Genomic DNA, 27,857 nt, shown 5'->3' with positions numbered 1-27,857 from the left:
TACACGCTCGCATCACAGTTCCACTTCGCGCTACTACCTTTGCACAATTCATTGGCATTTCATTGAATGATTTCAGCCATTGTTGAGCAAGAACATTTGTGGGTCTCTTGCTTCAGGGACAGATCCGCACAGTGAAGGAGCTGGACTATGAAATCAGCCATGGCCGTTACACACTGATCGTCATTGCCACAGACCAGTGTCCAGTACCCTCCCGCCGTCTCACTTCTACCACAACGGTATGTATGAGTCTATTCTGGGAAAGAGCATGAAACATGGATAAGCGAGCACCCCTCCAGCCACACTCCTGACTTGCTAGTTGCTACAGCCAGTTCCCTCCGTATTTTAAAACAAGCTTCTGATAACAAGATTGATGCTTTCCTTGAAGAGCGCACAGCCAAGTTCTGGCTCTGCCACTGCATTAAGTAAATCCATTCTGAATAGCGACTGCATCAGTGGTTCTCAAGAAGGGAAGGAATTCCATGACCCATTTCCAGAGGAAGAACATGCTTCTCTCTGATTTGTCTGCAGGATATATCTTGATTTGGCAAGGATGAGGGGAAATCAGTGCAATATGAAAAAAGTGTGCGCCCGCTACTTGTATTGATTGTAGGGTGGGGGTTCATAGGCACAGCCCCCCTATTTCCTGAAGGTTTTCCTCCACACCCTTCCTTTGCCAAGCTAATCAAGTGGGACCATGCGACAGGTCCTTCCTTTTCTTCTTGGAATTTGTTTGATCTTAACGGTAAGCGCTGCTTGAGCCTATGATTTCTGCTCCAGTATGCATTATGGTATATTTAATATATACACATTTGAGAATGTTCCAGGGGGCAGCTGTTCACAGCAGCAATACTTCCCCATGAAAATTGCCTGCGTTTCACCACAGCACTGCAAATGTCCAGCAGCAAAGGCTTGCGTCAGTAAAATGATGAAAGCATCAGTGAAGCGTGTGGAATTGCACTGGGAGCATTGCGCTGTCGGCCCCATACACACGTGCAGCAGCACAAGTCCTGTTCCTGGAAAGATGGCATACATTTGGTGCTTTTCTGAAAAGGTGCACACATGATTCACCTTGATGCTGCAGAGATTGTCCTGTTTTGTATTCGTCGTTATTAGGAATAAGTAAACTTATTACTTGCTTAATATCATTACTATTACTATTTACTTAGTAATGTAATTGCTATTACTTACCATCATGTTTACACAATAAAATTTCCTTTAGTGTGTAGCATGCACCTAGTGTGTAGTTGCATGTACATTTGTGCTACACGTGCAATTCCATGCATTTTGAACACAGGTTCTTATTTTTTTGCATCAACCTGAATTGCATTCTTTTATTCAGGAGCAAATCTAAAATGGCCAAATTGTGCTCTTGGACCCCCGTAAGTGGAGGGCGTGGCCCAGTGTGCCTGTTCTGCTGGCTGCGACTGATTCACAATTTACATGTTAGCTTGCCTGTGATTTCCTGAGGGAGTTCCGCCCTGCTTCAAAACACACCTCCCCCAGTACAGTTCTTTCTCTTGGTTCAAGCTGAATATAACCTGAATGTTAGGTCTGAAGTGGATTAAACAAGCTTGTCAAAATGTCTGGGTGTGAAATCTGGACAATGAAGAACACTGACTGGAATAAAATGGATGTGCTCGAAATATGGTGCCGGAGGAGAGCTTTGCAAGTACCTTGGACTGACCGAAGGATGAGTCTGTGGGTCCTAGATGAAATGAAGCCAGAACGTTCCCTGCAGGAAACTCAAGTCGTCCTCCTTTGGACACATAAAGAGAAGGCTAGACTCCCTGGAGGAGACAAGCATGCTAGGGAAGGTTGAAGGCAGGAGAAGAAAAGGAAGATCAACCAGGAGAAGGATCCATCCCATAAAGGAAGCCACAGCCTTGAGTTGGCAAGAGCTGGGCAGGGCTGTGAAGCAGGGGACCTTTTGGCAGGCACTCATTCATAGGGTCACTGTACGCTGGAGGCAACTCGATGGCACGTAACCTCAGCAGAAGCACTCCTGAGTCATAAGCATACAAATTGATCTCTGGCATATCCAGGTAGGGCAGGAAAAAACCGAGAAGAACTGTTGCCGGTCTGTGTTGCCAGTACTGGACTAAATGGACCAGTGGTCTGACTCAGCATAAGGCAGCTCCTGAATGCATGGAATTGCTTCTCCATGTGAGGGCTGTGAGTAATTTAAAGGGGCCTCCATATGGCAGCTGTTAAAGATAATGGCGTGGCCGTTATTTTGGAGGTGGAGGTGGAGAGTTGGCTTTCTGCAGTGCATTCTTTGATTCTGTAGTGCAGGCTTCTACAATCTCATGTCAGTTCATCCCTTTAATCTGCGATCACAGCACCATGAAGCTGAGGGTCTGGCCATACGTGCAGAAGTTTATCTCAGACTCTGCAAAGATTAGATAAAATAAGTTGTGAGGGAAGCTTTTGTGTTCGAGTGAAAATTGTCCATCCAGGCCACCAAGTTCCCACAGCAGAGCATGTTGCTCTCATATTCACACTGAAATGCAGAATGTTCTGTTTCAGTAATTGGGTTTTTCCAAATCCTACTATGTCGAAAAAGGATGATGTAGTGGTTGTCTCCATTTTATTTCTTTATTTAAATTTTTTCTATGCCGCCCATGACTAAAAAAATGTCTCTGGATGGCTTACAAGAAAGGAAACCAAGAAGAAAACCCTAATGACAGCACACTGCATCTAAAATAGCTGTAAAAACAGGATAAAAACAGGATAAAACCAATTAATTGTTAAAATACTGAGAGAATAAAAAATATTTTATTAATTAATGTATTCGTGTGCCACAAAGGCTCTCTGCTTACCGGTTTCTGCACAAAGAACATTGAGAAGCATTGCGCTAGTTGCTGCAAACAAATCACTGCTTAGAATAGTGATGAATGCATTCCCTTTCTTGCCTATGTTTCTTCCTCTTGCAAGGAGTCCAAGGTGATTTAGAAGATAAATGAATAACAACTCCAACACCATTCTGGGGAGTTGTGTGAAAGATGGCTCCATTTTCTTGGCAGTAGGGTTATCGCCATTTCCTCAGTGTTTTACCTGCCCCAAATCAACATTCATACAGACAAAACTGCTTTGAGACCGCCTTGTGCTTTAAGAACATTAGAGCTCTTCTGTGCATTTTCGTGCTCCTCTCAGGTGTTAGTGAACTTGAATGACATCAATGACAATCAGCCAACATTCCCACGTTCTTATGAAGGGCCCTTTGACATCACGGAGGGACAGCCAGGTCCAAGGGTGTGGACCTTCCTGGCCCATGATGGAGATTCAGGACCCAGTGGACAAGTAGAGTACAGCATCGTTGGAGGGGATCCTCTTGGTAAGTGGCAGAAGGGAAAGAGAAAGGGGGTGAGTAGACTTATGTTTGCAGTTCTTTATCCATCCAGAAAATGCATGCATTGTATTCATCTTATGCACAGATTTTGGGAAGGAACAGCCATCCCACAGGGAGTAGTATGAACCGAGGACTTAGTACTATATTCCTTTCTCTTCCCCTACTTCCCCAAATAAATACCTGTTCTTACTAAACCTGTTTCCTTATATGTGGTATAAGAGCATTTTCCTTGGTCTAATTCCAAGTAAAAACTTCAAACCAAGTAAGGTTCTTCTTTTTATGTTCTCAATTCTGGGGCCTTCCTTTAAATCCCAGGAATGTCTGTTCTTATTCTGTTTTTACCATCGATTCTTGGCATGGACTTGGGCAAGTGCACATCGAACGGATGTGCAAAGTGGATGTCCTAGTGCCATACCTCACAGCCTGAGGTAAGCACATTGCACATCAGAAATGCCACTGAAATGTTGAACAGTAATTATAACAAGCAATAACATGTCTCAGCTGCCCCCTGATGTTTGCTCCTCCAGTGTAATGTTAGGAATTATTATTATTATTATTATTATTATTATTATTATTATTATTATTATTGGGCATACTTTTCAGTACTGGCTCTAAGAACTGTGAATGAAAAATGATGTCCCTCCCCCAACTTTATGTCAAGAAAATTTGCATCAAGTTAAGCAATAGGATGATTTGCGAAAGATCCAAGAGTGTGGATAAATATTTGGACAGCCTTTCTGGGCAGAGTTAGACCATGTCAATTAGCCCAACCTCTCTCATGCAGGCCAAGCTACTCACTTTGAAATCACAATGCCAGGCACACAGAAGGAAAATTACTTGGGGAGAGGGAAAGGGTGTGGGGGAAAAACAGAGATAAATGTCTTAGGATTGTGAATGGGCCATTTGAAAAACATCTCTCAGTGGCCTGTTTCTCAGAAGTTGGAGTGTCTACATCAGGAAATCCTGTTACAAGCGGCATCCGCCATTAAAGGAAACATTGCAAAATTGTTGTACTTTGCTCTCCTATAAGATGGCTTGAGGTTTTGCAGGTTCATCCCACAAATGAAAAAGGGAAATCAAATGTGCTAAAAGGGACTGAGAACTGCTTTGCAGTGTGAGAGGAAGGCACCTCTTTTCAAGCAATGTTTCAAGCAAACATAAGGACATGTTTCCAGCCTCTGTCTGGACTTCAGGAGGGTTAGGTGTGTTCTTTGAGAGTCGATGTATCAGAGGCGACTTCTGCAGGATTTCTGGAGTGTCACGAGCCTTTCAAAACTTCATCAAACTGTAATCAAAAGTTTTCATGTTTTATTATTTATTTTCATGTTATACCCACCCTGCTCCAAAGGCATGGAAAAGATAATGATTTAAAAGGGATTTAAGTCCCACTAAAACACAATAGAATTCAGTGGAATTAGAATCTTGCTGAAATTGTTTGGTGCTGTGCTGGTATAGAAAGATCCCTTTACTTACACATTTAGTGAGCGCCTGGATGGGAGAAAAGTTGGTAGCAGACAGTATACAAAAGTTTTAAATAAATAAATAAGTAAATAAAATATCTCAGGATAACATGGCCTTGGCGCAAAATGAATGTAAGGTGTAAAGCCAGCTCAGATTCCTGAAGGTCAACCATATTACAGTCCTCTAAGGGCCAAACTAGATGAAGGGGTGGATGTCAGATTTCCTAATTATTTTTCTTTCTTCTTTTCTGTTTTACAAAAGCAGTCAGCATCTTAGCATGAATGATGGGCCGTTTCCGTTGTGCTATTTTCCCAATTTAAAGTGCAATCTTCTGAATCTATTTGCCCCACTAGGAAAAGCATATAGGTGTCTATCTGCTGCCCCAAAGGAGTAAATAGCAGTTTGGATGGGGAAGTTAGAAAGAGAAACTTTGTAGAAAAAACACTTTGTCACACCTTTCCCCTGTGAAATGGCCACCATCTCCTTGGGCTTTCCTCCCTTTTTGTGTCTGCCTCCTTCTGCAACTTTTCTTTTTTTCATTTTATTTATTTATCTATTTTTCGATTTATATCCTGCCTTTTTCCTACAAAGGACTCAAGGCAGCTTACTTCATTCTCCTCCTCCATCTTATCCCCACAACAACCACCCTGTGAGGTAGGTTGGGCTGAGAGTCTGTGACTGGCCCAAAGTCACCCAGTTGGCTCCATGGCCGAGCGGGGACTAGAACCCAGGTCATTTGAGTCCCAGTCCCATGCTCTTAACCACTACGCCACACTGGCTCTCAATGTTTTGGAAACATTTCATTTAGTTGCACTGTGCGACACATATCTGGAAGAAATAAAACAAGATGTTATAAAAAGCAAATTGGTCTAGATTTTCAGATCATTAAATAATTACGAGATGACACAATTGTGACCACTTTAGAACAGCAAGAGAATGTTTTGAGAGCAAGGAGATTAAAACGGTGATTTAAATCATTAGAAGGGGAGAGGATGGGGCAAGAAAGAACATGAGATGTTTTTCATATTTGTTTTCATATAACTAGTCAATACGCAGTGTGCTTTCATTTTCAGTTCTTGTTTTGCCAAGAGCATGAACAAGCTTCAGCCAAAGGTTTGCCACACCCAGATACGCATTATCAGAAGCCCTCTAGAGCCCGTGTGAGTGCTGGGTGGGGGGAAAACGATACGATAAGAGAAGCTAAGGCATTTTGTGCTTCTCCAGGTACAATTCAATGTAAGTTTTGACAGAGAAACATAGAAACAGAGCGAGTCAGAAGGGGCCTCCCGGGCCATCTAGTCTGACCTCCGGCACCAGCCGGCTCCAAGCAGCCCTCAGCATGCCTCCATCAACCATCTAAAGTTGTATGGGATTGTGTAGTTTAGCTTATTTTAAAAGCGACTTGAGAGAGTACAGTGAAAGTTTGTGAAGGATGTGTGCAAAGAGATATTCACCTTTCTCTCTTAGGAGAGGGGGCTGCTTGCACACGGAGGGCTCCGAGCACTAGGAACTAGAGGGTGTTGTGCAGTTCTCCTGTCTTTTTTCATTGATAGATTTCCTGTGATGGGAAAGAGACAGAAAAGGTGCTGAGGAAACCTGGGAAGCTTATAAGAGGAAGGTGGTATCATCTGACCTCCCCCCCCCCAATCTATGGGAGAAGCAGGACTAGATCATTTGCTGAATGTGGAATCTCCTAGGGAGGATTAGAGTTTTTCTCTGATAAAACAAGTCTCACCGTGTGCTGGGAATGCAAAAGAGGGCTGTTTTGGGCGCACATTCTCCAGGGCTGCCGGCTGCTCTCCAGAAGGATCAGAAGAAGGGGAAGAGGTGCACGAGGGAGCCCAGGAATGTGAGCTGTCCCAAGACTCTGAGATGAGAGAAGCAGAGGTGCTTATCTCAAGGCCAGGCTCCCCAGGTGGGCAGGCAGCCTCTGGGAAAACCCAAATGTCGAGGAAGGGAGTAGGAAGGGACTTGGAGCAAGGGAGCTTCTCAGACAAGGGAGCCACAGCTCCTGACCCCAACAGAGGGGTCAAGAGCCCAATTAGAGGATGAGTGCACAGAGAGAAGGCATGCTAACTGCCAGAAGGCCCCTGATGGGGATGGGGGCCAAGCAAGTTCATAAGGAGAGTCCCTGGAGGTGAATGCTAGATTGGATACATCAAACTGCTCTGTGGATGCTCAGAGATTCCTTCTGGGTATCTGTGTGCTTTGGTCAATAAAGAATGCTTTGCAAGGAAAGGTCTGTGGCTTTGAAAGTGCAAAAGAAGAACTCCAGCTCCTGACAGCATGCATGCCTTGTTGCTTTGACGTGAGCTTGGTACAAGTATGAGCAATCTGGATTCTGTTTGGATCTTGTGGCTTCATGGCATATTGGTAGAGAATGCATCACCAATGTCTCTGTAGAAATGCAGAAGTATAGAACTTCATGCCCTGGGATGGAATCTGGCCCTCTGGCACTCTCCCCCAACCACCCATTGTTTGGTGGTTTGATGGCTTTTTTGCAGTTTTCCCGGATTCTGAGAGGTGGAAGTGCCTCTCTGAAGGCTCAGTTACTGGCAGTAAGAGCTTTACACTAAAAGGAAGTAGTATTTGGGGCCTGCCTACCACTGAAACAGGGCCCAGAGAACTTTTTCAAAATGGGATTCAGCTCTCAGAGGCTCTGCACCCCTGATTTAGATGAGAACAGTTGAACCTCTTCGAATGCATGTTCTTGTCCTTCTACATCAGTGTGCATCCCCCTGGAAAAGAAGGGATGGGAACCTGAAGTTCTCCAGGGCTTCTTCCAAAGTGCTTTTAGCCGTCCAGAGATGTGCAGCGTAATTGGATGGGATTAAAATTCCCAAACAAACAAAGGTTGGCAAATGTCCCTCCATGCCATATTCCATGTTCCCCCTCTTCCTGCATGTCTGTGCCTGTCTTGCAGGGGAATTTGTGATCTCACCTGTGGAAGGAGAACTGCGCGTGCGGAAGGATGCTGAACTGGACCGAGAGAACATTCCTTTCTATAACCTCAGCATTGCTGCCAGGGACAGAGGCGTGCCACCTCTCAGCTCCAGCGTAAGTCTTCGTGGTTCAGGGGCCTGAGAACAAAGATGAGGTGCTGAGCCATCGTGAAATTCAGTTGTACATGTTTGATGGAAAACTTGAATTGTTCTCTGTGAAGAATATGGGAAAGGAAAAAGAACAGTGAATGAGACAACCTTTGAAAAACCAGGCAGCTTAGCAGTTTTTGTCATAATGGTCTCAGGCATGTTTTCCACGCTCCTCATCTTCCTGCCTTCTGTGTTTCAGGTCATGGTCGGTGTGCGTGTTCTCGACATTAACGATAATGACCCTGTTCTCTTGAACCTGCCGATGAATCTCACGCTCAGCGAGCATGCCCCCGTCTCCAGCTTTGTCACTCGCATCTTTGCCAGCGACGCAGACAGCGGCAGGAATGCTCTCTTAACCTTTAGCATCACAGCAGGAAACATAGAAAATGCTTTTTACATCAACGGCACAGTAAGTCTGCAAGCTTCTTTTTCACCTGCAAAGATGCACACAGGGCTTCCAACCCCACACAGTCTGGGACAATCATGATGCCTCTCTTCATGGTCATGTGAAGTAGAGTTACGCACACAGTAATTCTGTTAGAACAATTATATCTTTCTTCTAATTGATCCCAAGGAGGTGAACAATATAAGTTAAAACACTATTGTAAAAACAGTTTGACAACAATAATTAGAGCAAGTCATCTATAAAAAACTGAAACAGCAGTGGAAAAATGATAAGAACATGCTGGATCAGACCAGGCATCCATCTAGTCCAGCACGCCACACACACAGTGGCAATCCAGCTGCCCACAGCTGGATGGGTGCAAGACCTCTGCCTGCCTATTTCCCCAGCAGCTGGGGTATGCAGGCATGCCACCCGTGCTAAAGGAGTAGCCAAGGATGGCCTCCTCTTCCACTAAATAATGAAACTATCTAAAATAATAGTCATAGTGACTGTACCCACGTCAAAAGAGGAACAACCATTTATGATCCAAAAGACTCCATTAAAAGGCCATTCTAACTTCCTTTTTAAAGCATGGTTCTTGGGAGGGGGGTGGCTCTTGAGCGCTGTACAGTCTTGGGATGAAACTGATTACTTGGATCAGTTTCAATCTAGATTCAAGCCAGCTTTGGGGACAGAATTGGCCTTTGTAATTCTTTTGGGTGATGGTCACCAGAGACTGGACGATGTGAGTGCAGTTGTCAGGATACTGCTGGATATCTGAGCAACTTTTGACAGGATTGCTCGTAACATCTTCCTGTACTGATTGCTTGATTTGGGAGTCAGTCGCATCTAGATGGCCAACTCCAGAAGGTTGTGTTGGGTGCTTCTGTTCTCCTCTATGACCTCTGACCAGTGGGGTATATCCAGCTTCAGTCTCACCTTTTCTGCTTTTCTACGTCTGTATGAAGTGCTGGGTGAAGTCACCTAAGCCTCGCACTGCAGTTTTCAGTCTGCTGGTTGCTGGCCTCTGTTTACCTCTGTTGTCCACCTCTGAATCCCAAAGAAGCTGAGGGTATCCTGGATGAGGGCTCTGTTACTGTTCTGAAACGGATGAGGGAAAGTCAACCAGATCTTAAACCAGTTGAGAAAGAAGTTTTCTGAACTGGGACACTAGCTATTCTGCCCAGGGTCATCAAACCAGTCCTAGTCAGGGTTGCCCTCCCCTTGAAGGATCAAGGCTTGCTGTTGGGGAGTTTTCTTGCACTTGGCCTCGTCCAGGTTGTGGCACTGTCAAAGGGCGTCAGCTCAGGACAATACAGCAGCTGCCGCCCTGTGTAGACTATTTCCCCCAGGGGCAAGCAACCCAAGGCCTTTCTTCCAGCATGCTAATGCTTGACTCACTGGTGTGCCCCGTGCCGTACCCCAGCCTGTTCCCCTCGTGCCATTTCTGCCACAATCACTACAGGCAAGACTTCTTCCCTAGTCCTACTGAATGTGGAGGCTTGATTTGTTTGAGTATTTGGACTTCTATCCTACCCAAATGGAACAAATTAATTATATAACTAGCATATTTACTTATTTTATTTCTATCCGGCCTGTTTCCTTCAAGAAACTCGAGGTAGAGTACATAAATCTCCTCCTCTCAATCTTCTCTTAACAACAACCTTGTGAGGCAGGTTGGGCTGGGAGTGTGAGGCTGGTCCAAAGTCACCCAGTTGGCTGCATGGCCAAGTGGGGGTTACAGCCCAGATCCCCGGAGTCCCAGGCCTGCACTCTTAACCACTGCACCCCATGGGCTCTCCACGTAACATCACAGAGCCTCATAGAGCAGGGCAGGCTTGCATAGTGTTTAGCATTGGTCTGGGTCTTAGAAGATCTGGGTTCTAGGCTCCACTTGTCTCTGAAGCTGATTGCGTGACCCTTGGTCAGTTGCTGACTCTCAGCCTATCCTTCCTCACATGCTTGTTCTGATGGCAAAATAGAAAGGAGGATTATGTAAACTACCCTGGATTATTTGTGGGGGAAAGGTCAGGAGATCAATATAATAAACATCTGCAGATACGCATAGGTATAAGGGTAGCTATACTTACCATTCTCTCTCTGATAAAGGATGAGCTCTCCAGAGACGCAGAGTGATTGGACAGGCTGGAACTATCCCAAATAAATAAATAATCAATCCCTAACCACAGATTAGCGATCCAGTGAGCAAAATGCAAAGGGAAAAAGAAATGGGGAGGGAAGCGGAAACAAGGTGCTCTTTTTTGGAGGCAAAAGGTGCGGCCTCTGTCTTGTCTTTGGCCTGCAGCCTCATGGCAGAGCCCAGAGTGTGTTTCCCTTTATCTCTGTGGTCCCAGAACTACATGCAAATAAAAGCATGGATTCACATTACATCATGATTTGAATTGTATAATTATCCTTTAATTTAGCGCAAGGTTTAGCCTGATTTGATTACACTGCTTTTAATTACAATGTTTCCTGCAAACAGCCGGAGACCTGCAGTTTCTTGGAGTCTGTTATGTCTTCTAAGGAGTCCATTGTGTCTGGAAATTTGTTTCTAGCTTGAACTTCAATGTGATGGCAGTTTTGAAATCTGGTTTTGCTGCTGCTTCTTTTTTTATTTCATGCCCGGAACACAGTTCCTCAAGTCATAGCTAAGAACTGGCTGGCTTTATGCCCGCTTCATTCAGTGTGGCTTTCCTACATAAGGCTTCTCTCAAGCCACATTACAAGAGTGCAAATTTTGCTCTAATTTCATACTGTCCTGGTGGTATGGATTGGGCCAACAAAAGACCTTACCTGCAAGACAGCAAGCTGTTCCAGGTAGAGAGAGAGCCCTTACCACTTCAACACCTCCATATTAATCCTATATATTCGTATGCAGAATTTTAGCAAAGATGACAGGTTCCTCATTATTATAGCTAGTCGTTTTATGCCTAACGGGAAGATCCCAATTTAGTGTCTCTCTTATTTTGGAACTAGTTCCACAATGACAAGATGATTAGACCTTATTTCATAGAATCATAGAACAGTAGAGTTGGAAGGGGCCATGAAGGCCATTGAGTCCAACCCCCTGCTGTTGCAGGACACCAATTTACAGCATCCCACTCAGATGGCTGCCCAGTTTCTTCTTTAATGTCTCTAGTGTTGGAGAGCCCTCCACCTCTCCAGGCAGCTGGTTCCACTGTCATGTTGCTCTGAAAGTGAGGAAGCTTTTCCTGCTATCCATTCTGAATATGAGTTGTCAGAACTTGAATTAATTATTTCATGTCCTACACTCTGGCATCAGCAAGAATAGGTATTTTTCTTTTTCAGTTCTGTTGAGCCACTTATTCCCCCTCTTGTGTTGATGCATTTGGTTTCTTTTTCCTAGGTAGAGGACTTAGCACTTGTCCTTACTGACTCTCATTCTGTTGCTTTGGGCCCAGTGTTCAAGTTTATCAAGATTTTTGATATTTTAAAAAATATTTAATAAATATTTATTTAAAAAATAAACATTGATTTTATTTTGCCAATCTGCAACCATTCTGTGTCATTTGGGATATGGGCAGGATCCCTGGTTATCCAGCCTGGTTCATTACTCAGAAGGATCACTGCCTGAACAGGGTTCCTGATTTAGGGATACAATCTGACCCTCAGGGCTCAGTCTTAAACTCTTAATGTTTACCCATCATAGAAATCTCACACTGTGAAGCAAGCATGCAGGGGAATTCAGTGGATGTTCCTCCCGTCTTTCCTCTTTCTCTTCACCAGACTGGCATTGTGTACATAAACCGCCCACTGGATAGGGAGCGGGTGTCAGAATACCGGCTGACAGTGACGGTGAAGGACAACCCAGAAAATGCACGCAATGCAAGACGGGTAATTATGCACAGCATCGTTTTCCTAATTTAGCACTGCAATGAATGTATTAAAAGCATTTCATGTAATAGTGCTCTCACAAACAAATGAAGGTGCATGACTTAAGCCCAAACTTCTCTCTGTGTCACAGGAGCCAAGCCAAGGATATTTAAGGCCAAATACAGAATGTTTATAATAGTTTTATAGCCCTTCATTCACATTTTCCTGTTCATTATAGGTCCTTCATTTATCCCACAGTTTACCTCAGTCTAGCTCACTCAATTATCCTGTGAATTTTCCTTGTAACTTTTGGATTCATTCTACATGAGTTAGCAGGAAAAAACCTGCTATTAGCAATACAGATAGGTCTAAAAACACAATAAAATGGAATCTTTCTGAGACCATTGTTTTGATAATAATACTGAGTTAACACTGAGGTGGTCTGAACTCAACTTGTGACGATGCAGTGGATGGAATCATTGTCTCCAAAAAATATCTGAAGAAGCTCTGTTATACTATTCCATGTCTGTGCAGGCTCCCTGTTTTCTTTCAGTGCTGGATTAATTTATAAAACCCCCAAATGCTTAAACCTATTATGTGTCTCACTGCATTCTCTGATTTCCACCAAAAGCATCATCCTAACAATACGAGGAGTCTTCAAAAAGTTTCTGCACGTTTGTAAGCTATTTATTAAGAATTTCAAAAACAAATTGCATCACTTTTCTACATAGTCAGCTTCCTCTGTGATGCATTTTCCCAGCATTGTACCAACTTTTTAATGTCATCAGCAAAAAATACATATGTATAAAACGTAAAAGTGCAGAAACTTTTTGAAGACCCCTTGTATTATATGGCCCTTCTTGCACATTATAATAACCTTAACTCTTTTAAATTTGGGGTCATTTGGAATGCGGTAACGCACTGCCATATGTTGCCCAATTGCTTCCACAACCAGGTGAGTGGCTGAAACAAAGTATCTGTGTTTTGTTTAATGTTACGTGTGATTTATGAACTCTGGAAAGTATGTAGTTTATTTAGCTGCTCCCACAGGTAGTGGGAGTGATTGGCCAGCATGCATAAGCACATAACCTCATTTAAAATAACCCACAATTTAAAAAATCATGGCTTATCGTGACATGCGAATCAATTGATACCTATGAGGGTCAAACAGCAGCATTAGCATAGAGACGCACACATCTTAACGCCTGTTCAGAAGTGTTGCATGACCTAGAAGTTGGAATGCTTCTGGGGCTCAAGGTTAAACCAGTGTAGCACAAGGAAGCTCCTGTTATCCACACCAAACTTTCTAGATTGGGTGAGTTGTATATCTAAGCCAAAAGGAAACACCAGAGGAGATCAGTGGGTGTTCAGCCATGATGCTCGTGAGAAGAAGCTCCTGAAAGTGGCAACGCGGGTTCTTTTTTACTCGTTTTTGCCATTTCCCTTTGTGTTTACACACATTCAGGATTTCGACTTGCTGGTGATTTCAGTAGTGGATGAAAATGATAACCGCCCCCTCTTTACTCAGAGTTCCTACCATGCTGAAGTGATGGAGAACTCCCTGCCAGGTGGGTGTTTTGCCAAAGTATTGGAATCTCAGTGGTTGCAGAAGGTTTCTTTGCCCAACCCAGCAATCCTGTTGTTAATGGAAACATCTTTTTCTTTTTCCTTAAAAAAAAAAAAAAAAGGCTCCCTTAAAACTAGTATAACAAACACAGGGAAAAGGAAGCCTGTCTTATGTTGTTCTGGTTTAGGGCCCTTCCTCAGCTTCTGAAAGTAGTTATCTTTTACCCACTGCAATGCCACTTGGCCAGCACTAGTCTCTCTATTAACCGCACAGAGATATTTTAAAATATGGTTTGTAACAATAACCAATAGTTCCCTTCTCAATCGCTTTCTCAGCAAGAAAAGAACTGTTTCAGATGCAGAGCTGAGAGAAGGGAAATGGGAAAAAACCCTCTGATATTATTGGAGATGAGCAAACCAGCCTTGGCCTAGAAGGAAAAGCAGAAGATGTCTTTAATAAAATTGATGAGCCATGTTAAAAATGGATTTGTCTGGAATATGTCCAGATTTTTTTTAGCAGTTAAATGTTTTCAAATACTTCCTCTATTGTTTAATGCAACTACTTAGTTTTCTGTGACTGCTGCAATGCCCAAAGTTCTCTTCTGATTTAAAACTGCAGAATAACTTTATTGATTTTATGTATGCAACAGTTCGGTCTTTTTTGAAAACAATTGTATACTTCTAATTCCTTTGTTTTAATAATGAAAGTGATGATGATGATGATGATGATGATGATGTGATAGTGTGTGTTCCCTTTTGCTGAGACCAAACAGGTGTATATATCAGAATTCAGGTTGTTTTCTCCACTCCCTTAAGATAGCAGGCAGTATCCAAAAGAACAAGGTACCCTGTCAGTTCTATTACGCTCTACTTATTCATTTCTTCAAGTGCTCTTTGCCATCAGTGGAAACGCAGTAGAAATGTAACACTTCATAAAGAGAGTTCTAGAACAAAAAGAAATACATTTCTGGATTGGGACAGGTCAGCACAAGCTCTGCTAATTTACCATGTTCTAAAAATGAGTGTTTCTCTTGTTTTCAATGGCTTTCAGAAGCACTAAATCTCCATTGCATGAACACATGTGGAATGGAATCAGCAGAACTGGTACAAATGCAGCTTCCTTTTGCATAAAGTCTACTGAATGCATTCCTATTTTTACTTTTTTATCTTGTTTGGAGGAAGGTTGGGAGCATGCGTTCTCCCTCTTCTTACAAACTCAGCTTAATAGAATACTTACTGATTTGATCAGACTACAGTTTTCCAATACTTCTACACTGAACAAGGGTTGCAAATCTTGATTTGTGATTTTGATGTGAAAGGATTTCTGAAACTTATTTGGTGGTTTGGGCGAAACAGGCATGGTTTGATGAAACCAGGTAATATTCTGCTAAATCAAGAAAGGTAGAGGAGGAATATACAAACAAATGTTTTATTCCCAAACCTAGTCCAAACCATGGTTTGGAAATGAAGTCTGAATACCTCCACTGAGTGATTGGACATTTATGTGCCCCGCCCCCAGTGGAAAATCACATATGACCATGGCTGGAACTCCAAGTACTTTTTGCTTAATTCCGAAATATTTATATTTCAGTAAGCCACAGTGTCCTTGTGTGCCACACTCCCTCATCCTGTGGATATTCAGGAACCAGCTAAGGAGGGGAAATTCCCAGGAATCGGCCTTGCATTTCAATATGCCTGATGAAAGTGTGTGTTTTGTTTTAGCAGGGCTGTAAGTCTTCTCCCAGGGGGCACCTTGATTCAGTCTGCCAAGGTTCTGCCAGTCACTCCTCTATTATCTCATGCCTCACGGGACTCCACCCTGTTTCACCCATCCATTTTTCATTGTTAACCATTCTGTCATTGGAGCGGGGAGGGAGGGAGGAACAAGAGAAACTAGCCTATTGATATTTTCCCTGTTATTGAGCTCTCCATGTTCGATTCAGGAACTCACGTCACAGTCCTTAATGGGCCAATTCTAGCTTTGGACAATGACCAGGGTATCAATGCAGTGGTGACATACCAGCTCCTCGGGACAGCAACAGACCTCTTCATCATTGATAACAGAACAGGTAAGAAAGCCATGCACCTTTAGTTAGCAGGCAGCTTTAGTTAGTAGGTGTAACACCCCAGTCAGGCCAAGAGGCACTGGGACCAATGGAAAAGCAGGCTGAAAGCTGCTTTCAGGAGAAACTGTTTAAAGAAAGGTTGGTTGAAAAACAGTTGGAGAAAAGGGGCTACTGAAGAAGAAGAGGAAGAAGTAAACAGTGAAAAGGAAGTAGCAGCCAGAAACAGCAGGTTGCAAACTTTGGAAACGGGCAATTCCACCGGACCAACAGATAGCTTGGGATAAGCCAGTGCGTCCTGCCACGAAGAACTGGATGGACTGAAGGGCAGTACCTGCTCTTTGTGGCTGAACAGAAGAACTTTTCCATCTCAGCCAGAGGATGATTGGGAGGTGACCCAGAGAGTAACTCTTTGTGACTTTGTGGAACAGACACATTAATAGCTAGTTGTGTTACTAGTTGGAGAAGCTTTATAGGTAAAGAAAATGCATTATAATCATTATACATTTAATTTCTTGTGTCTAATAAAAATAACTTTGGACATGGTAGCAACAACCACTCCTACCTTTTTCTTATCCTGAAGGAACCAGCACTTCTGGGCACGACACTAAGTTAAGATGGTCTCTGGAAATGGCAGAATTGCTATGGAGAGTCTCTTAGCTTATTTTTTATTCATTTTTAAAACTTTGACTCTGAGTATAAGGAGTATAAAATCTTATGTCAGGGAGCTTTGTGTCTGTAGCAAGAAATGCCAGCTACACTGGAATATGGCTCCTTTTTACACAGCATAAAATTAATGCGGCCCATATCACATTGACATGGAGTTCATATCGATGCCCTGAAGTCCCACGTCACTGTGCCTGTTGCCAAATTGTATCATTTTGTAACATGGCAGGGATGAGGTACAGTGGAGAGGAGAGATGGAATGCAAAAAACTAGGAAGAAGGCTAACCAAATCCTTCTCCTGACATGATAATTTTCATGTGGGGAGATTTTTCTGGGGGAGAACATCCCATATCTGTGACTTGATTGTACCTAACGTCAGAGGGCTGAAAAGGCTAACAAAAACCCATTCATGGGTTCTGCACACTTCCCACTTGCTGGAAGCTTCTCCCCATTGTGTCTAACCCCGGGTGCTTAAAAGATGGAGGATCCAGCCTGTAGAACACAAACCTGGATTAAATCCGCACATGTTAATTCTTCTCTTTACATACAAATCTGGTAACAAGGGGATTTATTTATTTATTTATTTTCAGGAGGCAGTCTAGACAATTTCTCATCTAAATACTCCCAAATATAATTCATTGTTCAAATTAATCTGCACCCTGCTCCCGATCATCCCAAACCAATGGAATATTTTTTCTGAGTTGCCATGCAGGACAAGATTGGTGGGGAGGAGGAGAATGTGGAGAAAGGAGACTTAACCATTCCTTTCGCAGCTGGAAAATTGCCATTTACATGGCAACTGAGTTGAGGGGGGAAACCTCCACTAGCACCAATAGACATGCAGAGCTCTGTGGAATATATCCAAGAAAAGGTTCCCATAGGTCCAGCCCTAGCAACAGGTCCGACAGTGCCTACTTGAGCTGGGCAGAATGTCTTGGCAAAGTGATTTGTCTGAAACATAAAAATGTAATTCACCCACATGTGATCGCAAGTGCAGTGTATAGAATCCATTTATCTTCATATGTATGAGGTATATGCATCACACTAAGACAAAAATGTGCAACTAAGATGGCATTCCCCAAGTAAGGCGTTCCCCAGCCATCTTTTCCCTTTAGTTGCAACCTTTGTTGCCAACATATAATTTTGAGGGGTTGCTAACATTGATTGCCAGCACAGAGTTTTGGCAAGGTACAGTTTATACTTGGTGGCGTGCTTGGTAGACCTTGGGAAGCCTTTGACCATATTTGACTATAGTCAACTTGTCTCTTCTGACGGATTCTTATTAATAACCCCCAGGTGACATTCTGGTGAAGCCGGGGCAGGAGATAGATAGAGAAGCCTTCTTGAATCCGGTCTTGGAGTTTCTGCTGGTTGCAATCGATGTTGGCAAGTTGAACAGCACTGCCAGCCTCACCGTGGCCATTCTCGATGACAATGACAACAGACCAGTCTTTCACCCTGCAGTGCTGACTGAGCGACTGCTGGAAAACAGCTCTCCAGGTCAGAGTGAAGGCAAATTGCAAAGAGGCTTTTGGGGCTGAGATGAGGACAGGTCCCAGGAATCTACAAGAGGAAAGCAAGGAACCAAAACAATTGAAAATATTAAGTGCAGGAAAGGAGGACGCAATCAAAGGCAGCAAGAGGCCCATTTACCATATTTCAAGTCACTCTTTTTTTTACCACACTGAAAAACACATTTTCTGAAAATACGCTATTGAAGCAACCTTCAGTTCCCAACAGTAACATGTTTGCCTTAGAAAAATAATTTATTTGGAAAAAATGAAGGATCTGATTAATTGCCGAAATCTGAAATGAAGCATAGCTTGGTTCAGAAATGCAATTTCCATCTTACTAAACAATAGTCCAGCTGACATGAATGAATACTGGGACTAACTACTTCTCTTGCCTCCTCTTGTCTTCAGTGCGCCGATCTAAGTTAGCTTAAATTGCAGTTTGCTATTATGTCCAGAACAGGGAAGTGTGACTACTAACCAGAATAGATTCTGGTTAGTAAACTGACATTTGGACACAATATGGAACAGTAATTTAAGCTAACCAGGTTTGGAGCACCAAGCTAGAGGGGGCAAAAATTAGGGGAATTTGTTCCTGGCTGTTAAACTATGGTTTCACAGTCAGGAAATGTATATCTAAATCCGATTAATACCCTTAACAAAAAGAAGTCTCCAAATGAGCTTGCTAATTCCATGTTTTCATTGTTGCTGAACTCAGTTGTTGTTGCTGCTGTTTCATTTGATGCTGGGCTGTATTTTTTACAAAAAGGTCGGATGTTGAGTCTGTGCAGACTTCCCATTGGCCTTCATACTGCCAGGAGAATTTTAAAAACTTCTGTACATGGATTGCCTAGAAATTTCACTAGCAAGCACGGATTGTTTTTCTCATTCTGTCTCTTCTGGCAAATAAAGAAGAGCTAATGATCTCATGAATATATGCTTAATTGGCAATCACTACTTCAGCTTTCCCATCAATGCTTTTAAAAAGTGTCCGTCACACTTTCAATCCTGTATCCGCCAACTCAGCAGTAAGTCCTAGGGAAGCCAATGGAGCTTATTCTCAAAGAAGTGCTTGTAGGAGTGCAATATTTATGTGTCCGTGGAAGTGCCTTCATCACATACAGGCCATACATACCACCTTTCATTGGTTCTTCATGACCCCTCATGTAGTCCCACAGTAATCTAATAGGATTCACTTAGCTCCATTGGCCTTATGCTCTCCATATATATATACACACATGGTGGGAAAGAGAAATGTCTTGTTGTAGTATCATCAGTGCACAGCTATATTAATGATAATGGTTTCACAGGCTTCTTTGCAGTAAGCCCCAGCATACTCCAGGAGAGAATGCTGAGATGTCTGTTGGATTAATTCAAAATGGCAGCTCTTTTGCTTGAAAAAGCCCTCTAATGTCACAGTTTCTCCCTAGGTTTTTCTGTCCTTCAGGTGACGGCGACTGATGCAGACAGTGGCCTCAACCAGCAGCTGAGCTATCGTATTGAAAGTGGAGCTCAAGATAGGTTTTTGATTAACGTTAATACGGGGGTGATCAGTGTGGCCAACATCACCATAGACCGAGAAGAAAAGGACAACTACCGGCTGATCGTGGTTGCGGTAGACCGAGGCACACCGCCCCTCTCTGGCACAGCCACTGTGAGCATCCTTGTAGAAGACATCAATGACTCTCAGCCAGAGTTTGTCAACCCAGTCCAGACAGTCAGCGTGCCAGAATCAGCCAGCATAGGCACAGTGGTCGCTGAGGTGACAGCTGTAGACAGAGACCTCAGTCCCCAGCTGGAGTACTACATCATTGAAATCCTGGCCAAAGATGACACAGACGCGCTTGTGCCAAACCAACAGGGAACTTTTGCAGTGGATTTTAGAACAGGTACAAGGATGGAGGGGGAATAAAGGTTCGAAGTGGCCAAAGTCCTTAGGTTATCAACATGTACTGCTCCTAAAGCAAAGGGTCAAAACAGTAGAAAGCAGGAAAACAAGTGTTCTATTTCATTTTAACTATCAAAAATATTACTGGACCAAAGTAGCACTTCAGTTATTCAGTGTGCTCTGTTCGGCTGCCAGTCTGTTGGAGCCAGAAAAATCAGCATTTGTTGTTGAGGATCCATTTGCACTTAAGAGACTGGAAATGTTAACAGTGTCAGATATTATGAGGAAGATGCTTTCTTATCTTTGCTACTTTCTTTCTCACGTCTGTTCCTCTTTTCACGTTTATCTCTTTCTCTTGCTTTCTTCACCATTGCCCTTTCTTCCTCTCCTTGACTTTCTCTTTGTGCACATTTGCTGGGTCCTTCTCTAACTGACTGATCTTTTTTCCTTATGGCTCTCAGACCTGCAGGTTTGGTTTCTGTGTTTCTCTGTGCGTGTTCAATGTCTCCTTTCCATCTCAGTCAGCACCTTCTCCATCCTCATCACCCCTGGCTTAGTGCTGGCTTGTGTCTTGCTGGCAGGCAGCTGCTGAAACGCATAGCTTCCATGCATGGTGCTCTAGCCTTCACAGACTGAACCTTGAGAGCTCCTCAGAAACATCAGGCTGCTAGGGAGTGGGAGGGCAAGCATTTTTAGGGTAAGTGACCATTTGTCCTGTGTTCTGGTATGTAGGGGAGGGCGGCAAGGCCATGTCCTGAGTGCAACGTAATCCAAGATGACATCAGTGTGGTCATTTGTGATCCTAAAGCATTCAGGATGCAGCTGGACAGCCACCTGAGAGGGATGGTTTAACTGGGAATCCTGCACTGAGCAGGGGCTTGGACCCTCTGGCCCCTTCCAACTCTACTGTTCTATGATTCTGTGAAGTAGTTTTGTCAGTTGCCCAGTGAAATTGAGTTGAGTAGAGATTAGGACAGGCCAAGCCCGGCATTTTATCTACTGACTATGTAGCCTGAGTAAGTTTGTATAAATTTACAGTGCTTGAACAACAGGTTTGCTCACTTCATAGTGTACATGTTACTGGGTCTTGAAAGTTTTGTCGCAAGAGACAGACTAAAATTGCAATCTTATTACTTAGTTCCACTGTTTTCAGTTAGACTTGCTCTGTAGTAACTGTGTTAGGATTGCATCTAGGTAGAGCAATCCTTTGACCGCTAGATAGTGTCTAGGCTGCCATGGGATTCTGTGGATCACCTCTTTTAATGCCAATAGATAGATCTATGAGCACAGAGGAGGAGAATTGATCATGGATCTTCTCTTCCCACATCTCACTTTCACCAGCTGTTAATGAAAGCTCCATGGTGGCTTTCTGAGGTTGCAACACTGACCTTGGAAGGGGCTGGAGCAGGTGGAAAGGTGGCTGATGTGCAGGGAGTGGAGAGGATGGGAGAAGGCTGGACCTCTTCAGTCCAAGGGCCTCCCCACCACTCATCCCACACGCTAAGAAGTAAGTTACAGGTAGGTAGGCCTTTTGGTCTCTCTAACTGTAAATGTTCTTTGAGGTAGAATGGGAGGTGTTTTCACCTCCATTGTTCCACCTGCCCTGTGTGGCTCTTGCTGGCAGGATTTTTGGATGGGCAGGGAGCTCCAGTCTCAGAGCTTTCTACCCAAAGATTAGAATCATACAGAATTAAACTCTGAATCAGATAATTTGGAAATGATGTCCTTAGCTAGTAGACCTTACTACCATTTCTCAGTAGTTTCTGTACTTCCATATAGAAGTATATCTTCCGTATAGCCTGAAGTGCCCAATCCTGCCTAATCTTGGAAGCTAAGCAGGATTGAGCCTGGTTGAAATCTGGATGGGTGACTTAAATGTTGTGAACTGTCCAGGCAGCTTTGGCTATGGGAGGTATAGAAATATAATGGTGGTGGTGGTGGTGGTGGTGGTGGTGATGGTACAGAGATGAATGCATATTCTAGCCAAGCATCTGAACCTATTCAGCTTAGAATCAGTCATGCTTCCCACAAAAGATCCAAAGTGTCAGTATGCAGGTATACCGAAGAAATAGAAACACTGACCTTAATAGATCTTTTTGTGAAATACAAAGCAACATTTTAAAAGGTGAAACTTTATGCAATGTCAGTCAGGAAAAGGCTTGTAGGTTCTACTTTACATTGTACTAGAACCCCAATGTCTACCAACTCCAGTACAAAACAGTAGCTCAGGTAGGAGAACCAGTTGTACCAACTGGACTGACCTACAAGTACAAATGCAAATCTTTATCTAAATGACTACAGAACAGAAATTCTAACTGTTTAATTTAGACTTAACAATACTATGAGAATTTCAAATAGCTTTGCTGATCTACTATAGATCACCCAGAGGTCTACCAATAGATTCTGACCTACTTGTGGCTCACCCTTGAGGTGGGGTACAAAATCAGGATGTATTGAATCAAAGTGAATGATTTATGATGGAATGAATTTATAAAGGATGGGCTGGCTGGCAAACACATAGGGAACAATTCTATGCAAGTTTAAACAGAGCAAAGGCCGACAACTCCCAGCATGCCCCAGACAGCTATGTGGATTGGGCCATGCTGGGAGTTTTAGGCCTTTTTTCTGTATAAACTTGCATAGGCTTCTGCTTTTAGGAAAAAATTCCTGAAGAGAAGAATCAAGGAAGATGAGTCAATGTACTTCCTCAGCCTAGAAAGGCTGCTTCCTACATATTCTGATGGTGCTACGTAACTTGAAGTTTCTCCCCTTCCTTTTCTATTTTCAGGTGCTGTGAAAGTGAAGTCCACTCTAAACAGAGAAATGGTGGCCACCTATGAAGTCACAATCTCTGTCTATGATAATGCCAGTGATGTGGTGGACCGCTCAGTCAGTGTGCCAAATGGTAAGGTAATTCTTCATTCAGATTACATTAACTGGATTGCACTGTTGGATCACTGCGGTGTGATCCAAGAGGTGCCAGAATGCCCTAGTAGTCAAATTCCTCGTACCAACTGTTCCTGTCCTTCCCTTTCTTTCCCCTGTCCTCTGTCCCTCACAGCAAAGCTGACCGTAAATGTGTTGGATGTCAATGATAATACGCCTCGGTTCCGTCCCTTCGGGGCCACATTTGTCACAGAGAGGATCCTAGAAGGCGCCACTCCAGGGACCACCTTGATATCCATGTCAGCGGTAGATCCAGACAAAGGAGCAAACGGGCAGATCACTTATGAGCTACTCAACCTCTCACCTGAGGGATATGTCCAGCTTGAAGACATTTCAGCAGGTATGTGGAGCAACGGGAAGGCTTCCCTGTTCTTACCTGTAAATTGATACAGCTGAAAGAAATAAGCTTTTTGTGCTCCTAGACAACCAGTGAGAAAGGATTATATATGGAAAGATCAATCCATTGCCCTCTGGGTTCCCAATAGCAGCTAATTCTCTTCTTGTGCATGCAGCCAGCATCACTGATAAAAATCCATAGTACAAGGAGGGTTTCAGGCCAAAGTATTACCACAACTCCTCTATGGAAATCTCTTAGGTCCAATAACCTCTAGTTTTGCCCCATTAGAAAAAGTTAAGTCAAAATTTATAAGGGCAATTTTTGTATGCCCTGCTGTGTTTCTAATGCTGGTATGTGCCTAGAATCTGGACTGATTAAAACAGAGGCTAGGGCAGTGGTGGCAAACCTATGGCCCACGTGCCACAGTGGGCATGCACAGCCCTCTCTTTCGGCATGTGAGCCAAGTCGCCCCAGCATCGCCCCAGCAGCCGAGCATCGGATAACAGCGCACATAGGGGCCATGCGCATGCTCAGAAAGGAGCAGCGGCGCCAGGCGATGACGTCTCAAGCTGCAACTCATTCGACAAGACTCATCTGAGCTTGCACATGGCCAGTCAGTGCACTTTCAAGGATGTATTTGTATTTGCTTAGACTGACTATCAGTTGTTTTTTCTAAAACAAAAACCTCAGTTTTCAGGTTTTATTACACTGTTGGCACGTTGTGATAAGTAAGTCGGTTTTGGGATGCAGTTTCGGTACTCGGTCTCTAAAAGGTTCACCATCACTGGGTTGGGGTTAGAAAAGCAGCAAAGGCTACTCAGCTTTCACAAAATCTCCCTTTTTTCAGTGATATTTTCCCCCTATATTAGGGTTAGCAGAGTGCTCCAGGGTAGGGTTAAGGTTAGGAAAACGTGGTGTCCTGGCATGGTTTTGATGGTTGGAATGTGTTTAGAATGGCCAGATATGTTGAGCTTTGCACAAAAAAGCTACTCAAGGATTGCTTTTTTGAAATCGCCCTCTTTTCAGTGGAAGTTTCGCCCTATATTAGGGTTAAATTTCGCCCTCAGTTTTCAGGCTTTACTGTAGTGTTGGCACTTTGTGATAAATAAGTGAGTTTTGGGTTGCAGTTTGGGCTCTCGGTTTCTCAAAGGTACGCCATCACTGGGTAAGCCTCTCCTCTATTAGGTTCTGGCGCCGGGTAAACTATTGTCCCCAAGGACTCACTTCTTTAATCCTTCAGGACTGTGCTCAATTGTCCTGGCTATCTGCAGTGCTCCCTAAAACTCGCTGCATTAAGACTCTCCCCACGGACTCTTTTAGTGATGGGAGTAGATCGGGCAAAGCAGTTACTGAACAGTGTGTTAGATACTGAGCGGCAATGTGACATCGGGAGAGTACCAGATTTTCTGGCACCAGAGATCATTGCTTCCACAGCATCCTATGTGTCACTCTTGGAGTTTCCCACTCTTCAGAGGGCCTTCTCTCCAGCAAGATGGCAAGTACTCCCCGTGCAGAAGGGGAAATATTATACGACACCATTGGCATAGAGGGTTTACCCTTGTGGTGCCAGAGAGTTTGAAACAATGGAACACGTTAGTTTTTACTGCCAGTTTTATCTAGAAATATGGGCCAAGTTTATTTCCCATCTGTTTAGAAGGTGACCAGGAAAATCTGATCCTGAGGTTGCCAGAAAGCTTCTTATAGGCACCAATGCCCAGTTTACAGTTTGCTGTGATAGGTTTTTCACAGCTGCCTGCAAGATCCACAAAGATATTTTATGCAATGTTTTGATTTTTTAATTAGAAATTGTAACAGGCAATTTTAATCAGTTTGCTAGCATTTACTGTGTTTACTGTTATTTTGCCTTTTAATAGTTGGAATATTTTAACTTATAGTCTTACTTTCTTAATTGTTATTTAAGGAAAATCTGGTCACTGACTGTAATAAACTGTTGTAGTAGGAGTAGTACAACAAGGAAAGAAATGTACTCAGGCTGGAGGGTGAAGAGTTCTGAGTATCAAAGCTCCATCCTCTGGTCCATTCAAGTCTACTTTTTGCTCTAACCCAACTGTATTTTCCTTCCATTCCAAAACAGTGGATTCTTACGGAGACTTTCCTGCCTTACTCAGGCCATTAGGGCTGAGCTAGTTAGCATGGCGGTGGATATAAACAAACAGGCAGACAAACCCAGAGTTGTCTGCTGTCCCCAAATTGGATCAACAACTCTACACCATTCATTGTCTTCCTAATAAATGGGAGCTGTTATAATTAGTGTTTTACACTAATTGGTGTTTTATAATGGTGCTTTACAGAAGCCAGAAGCCAAGCCCCTGTCCTGGTGAGATTACAAACCCATTTTCAGCTTTTAGACCTAGCAATTAGCTTTGTTTCTTGTGAGACAGAGAGTACAAAGACTTGACGTGTGCTTTTTGCTTGTAATGCAGGAATGTTTATTGAAAGCATCGCTTTCATCCAGCCAAATAGAGGTGTTCTTCAACTGGCATCTTAATGTCATTTGTCCCAGTCTTTGTTAGCATTAAATAATCAGCAGATTAATTTCTAAGTTTCTTTTTGGTAATGGCCCCAAATATTGCTTTGAAATTAGTCAAAAGAGCTGTCTGGTTTTGCCAGCATTAGGTACAATGTCCTTTTATTTATTATTTATTTAAAACATTTCTATGCCGCCCCCATCGCAACAAAGCCTCAGGGCAGCTCACAAAAAATACAAAAAAAATAAAACATTTAAACCCCCCCCCGGTGCATTCTTGGCAAATTTAAAATCCTAATAAATACTAATTTAGCAATTAAAATAAGTTTTAAATAAAAAGGTCTTAGCCTGGCGCCGAAAAACAAATAATGACGGCGCCAGGCGGACCTCTCTGGGGAGCGCATTCCATAGATGGGGCGCCACCACAGAGAAAGCCCTCCTCCAGGCACTCACCCTCCTAATATCATTCACAGAGGGTTCCCGGAGAAGGGCATCCGTTGCTGATCTCAAGGGGCGGGAGGACATATGGGCGCAAGAGTTCCTTTAGATATCCAGGTCCCAAGCCGTTTAGGGCTTTATAGGTCATAACCAACACCTTGAATTGGGCCCGGACTTCAATCAGGAGCCAGTGGAGCTGACAGAGAACTGGGGTTATATGAGAACAACACCCAGTCCCCGTCAGCAACCTGGCAGCTCTATTCTGCACCAATTGAAGTATCCGGACCGTCTTCAAGGGTAGCCCCACGTAGAGCGCGTTACAGAAATCTAATCGGGAAGTTACCAGCATGTGTGTCACTGTCGCCAGGCAGTCGTTCTCCAGGAAGGGACGCAGCTGATGTATCAGCCGAAGCTGAAGGAAGGCGCTCCTCGCCACCGCCGTCACCTGAGCTTCTAGAGACAGCTCAGGGTCGAGGAGCACTCCCAAGGTGCGAACCCTGTCCCTCAGAGGGAGTGCAGCCCCATTTAGGACAAGGCCCAAGTCCCCGAGGCCCGAGCCACCCAGCAACAGGACCTCCGTCTTGTCTGGATTGAGCTTCAGTTTATTGGCCCTCATCCAGCTTTTGTGTGCATTCAAAATGATTTACTGGAGGATGGCAGGAAAGTGGGGGAATAATTATCAGAAAGAACAGAGAAGATGGAAATCTTCCTGAGTCAAGTTATTCTTTTTTAGGAAAGGTCATTTCCAACAGGACAGTGGACTATGAAGAGGTGCAGTGGCTGAATTTTACTCTCCGGGCATCAGACAATGGGGCTCCCCGGAGATCAGCTGAGATTCCAGTGTACCTAGAAATTGTGGATATCAATGACAACAACCCAATTTTCAGCCAGCCGTCCTACCAGGTAAATTGAAACACCTTTGTGGAAAGGTGAAAAGTGGGAATAGGGACAGATTTGGAAGAGAGCGGACATGATGCTAAGCTACACCAGACCACACCATTTCTTCTACTGTTCAATACTCAAGTGTCTGAAACAATTTGTTGATTAGTATTTGTTTAGCTGTGGTTGGAGGTGTCACGAAGGGAACAACAATTGTCTGAAAACAAAGAGGACTGGAATCAGTCTACTGTTCTGATACATTCTGGAAGAAAACTGTTTCTATTCAGACAAAGTAATACTTACAAAATATGGGAAATGGGACACAGATTGATAGTGACTTATATTCTATCATAGAATAATTGAAACTCTCATATGAAAACTGGCTATGTGGTTCTTTTATAATAGTGTAAGTAGGGATGTGTAAGGAATCCATATGGAGCTGGGAATTCACTGGATTCCCTGGGGTTGGCTCCCTGGACTCCAGTCCACTTTGCAGCAGTTCAGGAGTTCCTGAAGGGCTCGCCCAGGTCTCGCAAAGTGCTCATCAGGAACTGAGTCTCATGCGCTGCTCAGTCAGTGCCAGAGCAGCAACCATTTGAGGACTGCAACTGACACCCAACTGGGCAGGTTGCAAGGGGCTCACCAGGAAAGCAGCTCCCAACAACTGCCAGCGGCACCCATCTCTTGCACCAGGAGCAGCTGGTGTTTGAGTGACTGCAGCTGATGCCGAAGAAGGCTGGTCACAGCGAGCTTGCCAGGAACGCAAACCCGCATGTCCGTTGTGCAGGCAGTGTGTCCTTCCACACCAGACATGGAAGAAGGTTGCCAGATTGCACAAGCATGCATGGACTTCCTGTCAGCTCAGTTTACTTTGGACAACCAGGCTGAGCACAAGAGAAGACCACGGCTGCTTGGAGGGACGGATTCCAATAGGATTATTCCCAACCCTAC

The 27,857-nt window shown here is 43.7% G+C and overlaps 1 protein-coding gene across 1 annotated transcript in view; it reads left to right on the top strand.

The window, feature by feature from the left end:
* CDH23 (cadherin related 23) overlaps positions 1 to 27,857 on the top strand; it is a 598,322-nt gene that overhangs the window by 538,513 nt on the left and 31,952 nt on the right. Inside the window, exons 44-55 of the mRNA XM_044420488.1 lie at positions 117 to 236; positions 3,154 to 3,334; positions 7,734 to 7,867; positions 8,102 to 8,311; positions 12,038 to 12,145; positions 13,590 to 13,692; positions 15,634 to 15,759; positions 17,716 to 17,919; positions 19,361 to 19,819; positions 22,607 to 22,723; positions 22,880 to 23,104; positions 26,761 to 26,930. Of these exons, the coding sequence (XP_044276423.1) occupies positions 117 to 236; positions 3,154 to 3,334; positions 7,734 to 7,867; positions 8,102 to 8,311; positions 12,038 to 12,145; positions 13,590 to 13,692; positions 15,634 to 15,759; positions 17,716 to 17,919; positions 19,361 to 19,819; positions 22,607 to 22,723; positions 22,880 to 23,104; positions 26,761 to 26,930 (2,157 nt within the window). The remainder of the gene's footprint in view (positions 1 to 116; positions 237 to 3,153; positions 3,335 to 7,733; positions 7,868 to 8,101; positions 8,312 to 12,037; positions 12,146 to 13,589; positions 13,693 to 15,633; positions 15,760 to 17,715; positions 17,920 to 19,360; positions 19,820 to 22,606; positions 22,724 to 22,879; positions 23,105 to 26,760; positions 26,931 to 27,857) is intronic.

Source organism: Varanus komodoensis, unplaced genomic scaffold, assembly GCF_004798865.1.
Source record: "Varanus komodoensis strain SLA01 unplaced genomic scaffold, ASM479886v1 scaffold11, whole genome shotgun sequence".
Classification (NCBI taxonomy): Eukaryota; Metazoa; Chordata; class Lepidosauria; order Squamata; family Varanidae; genus Varanus; species Varanus komodoensis.
This window is presented reverse-complemented; position numbering and strand designations above follow the sequence as displayed.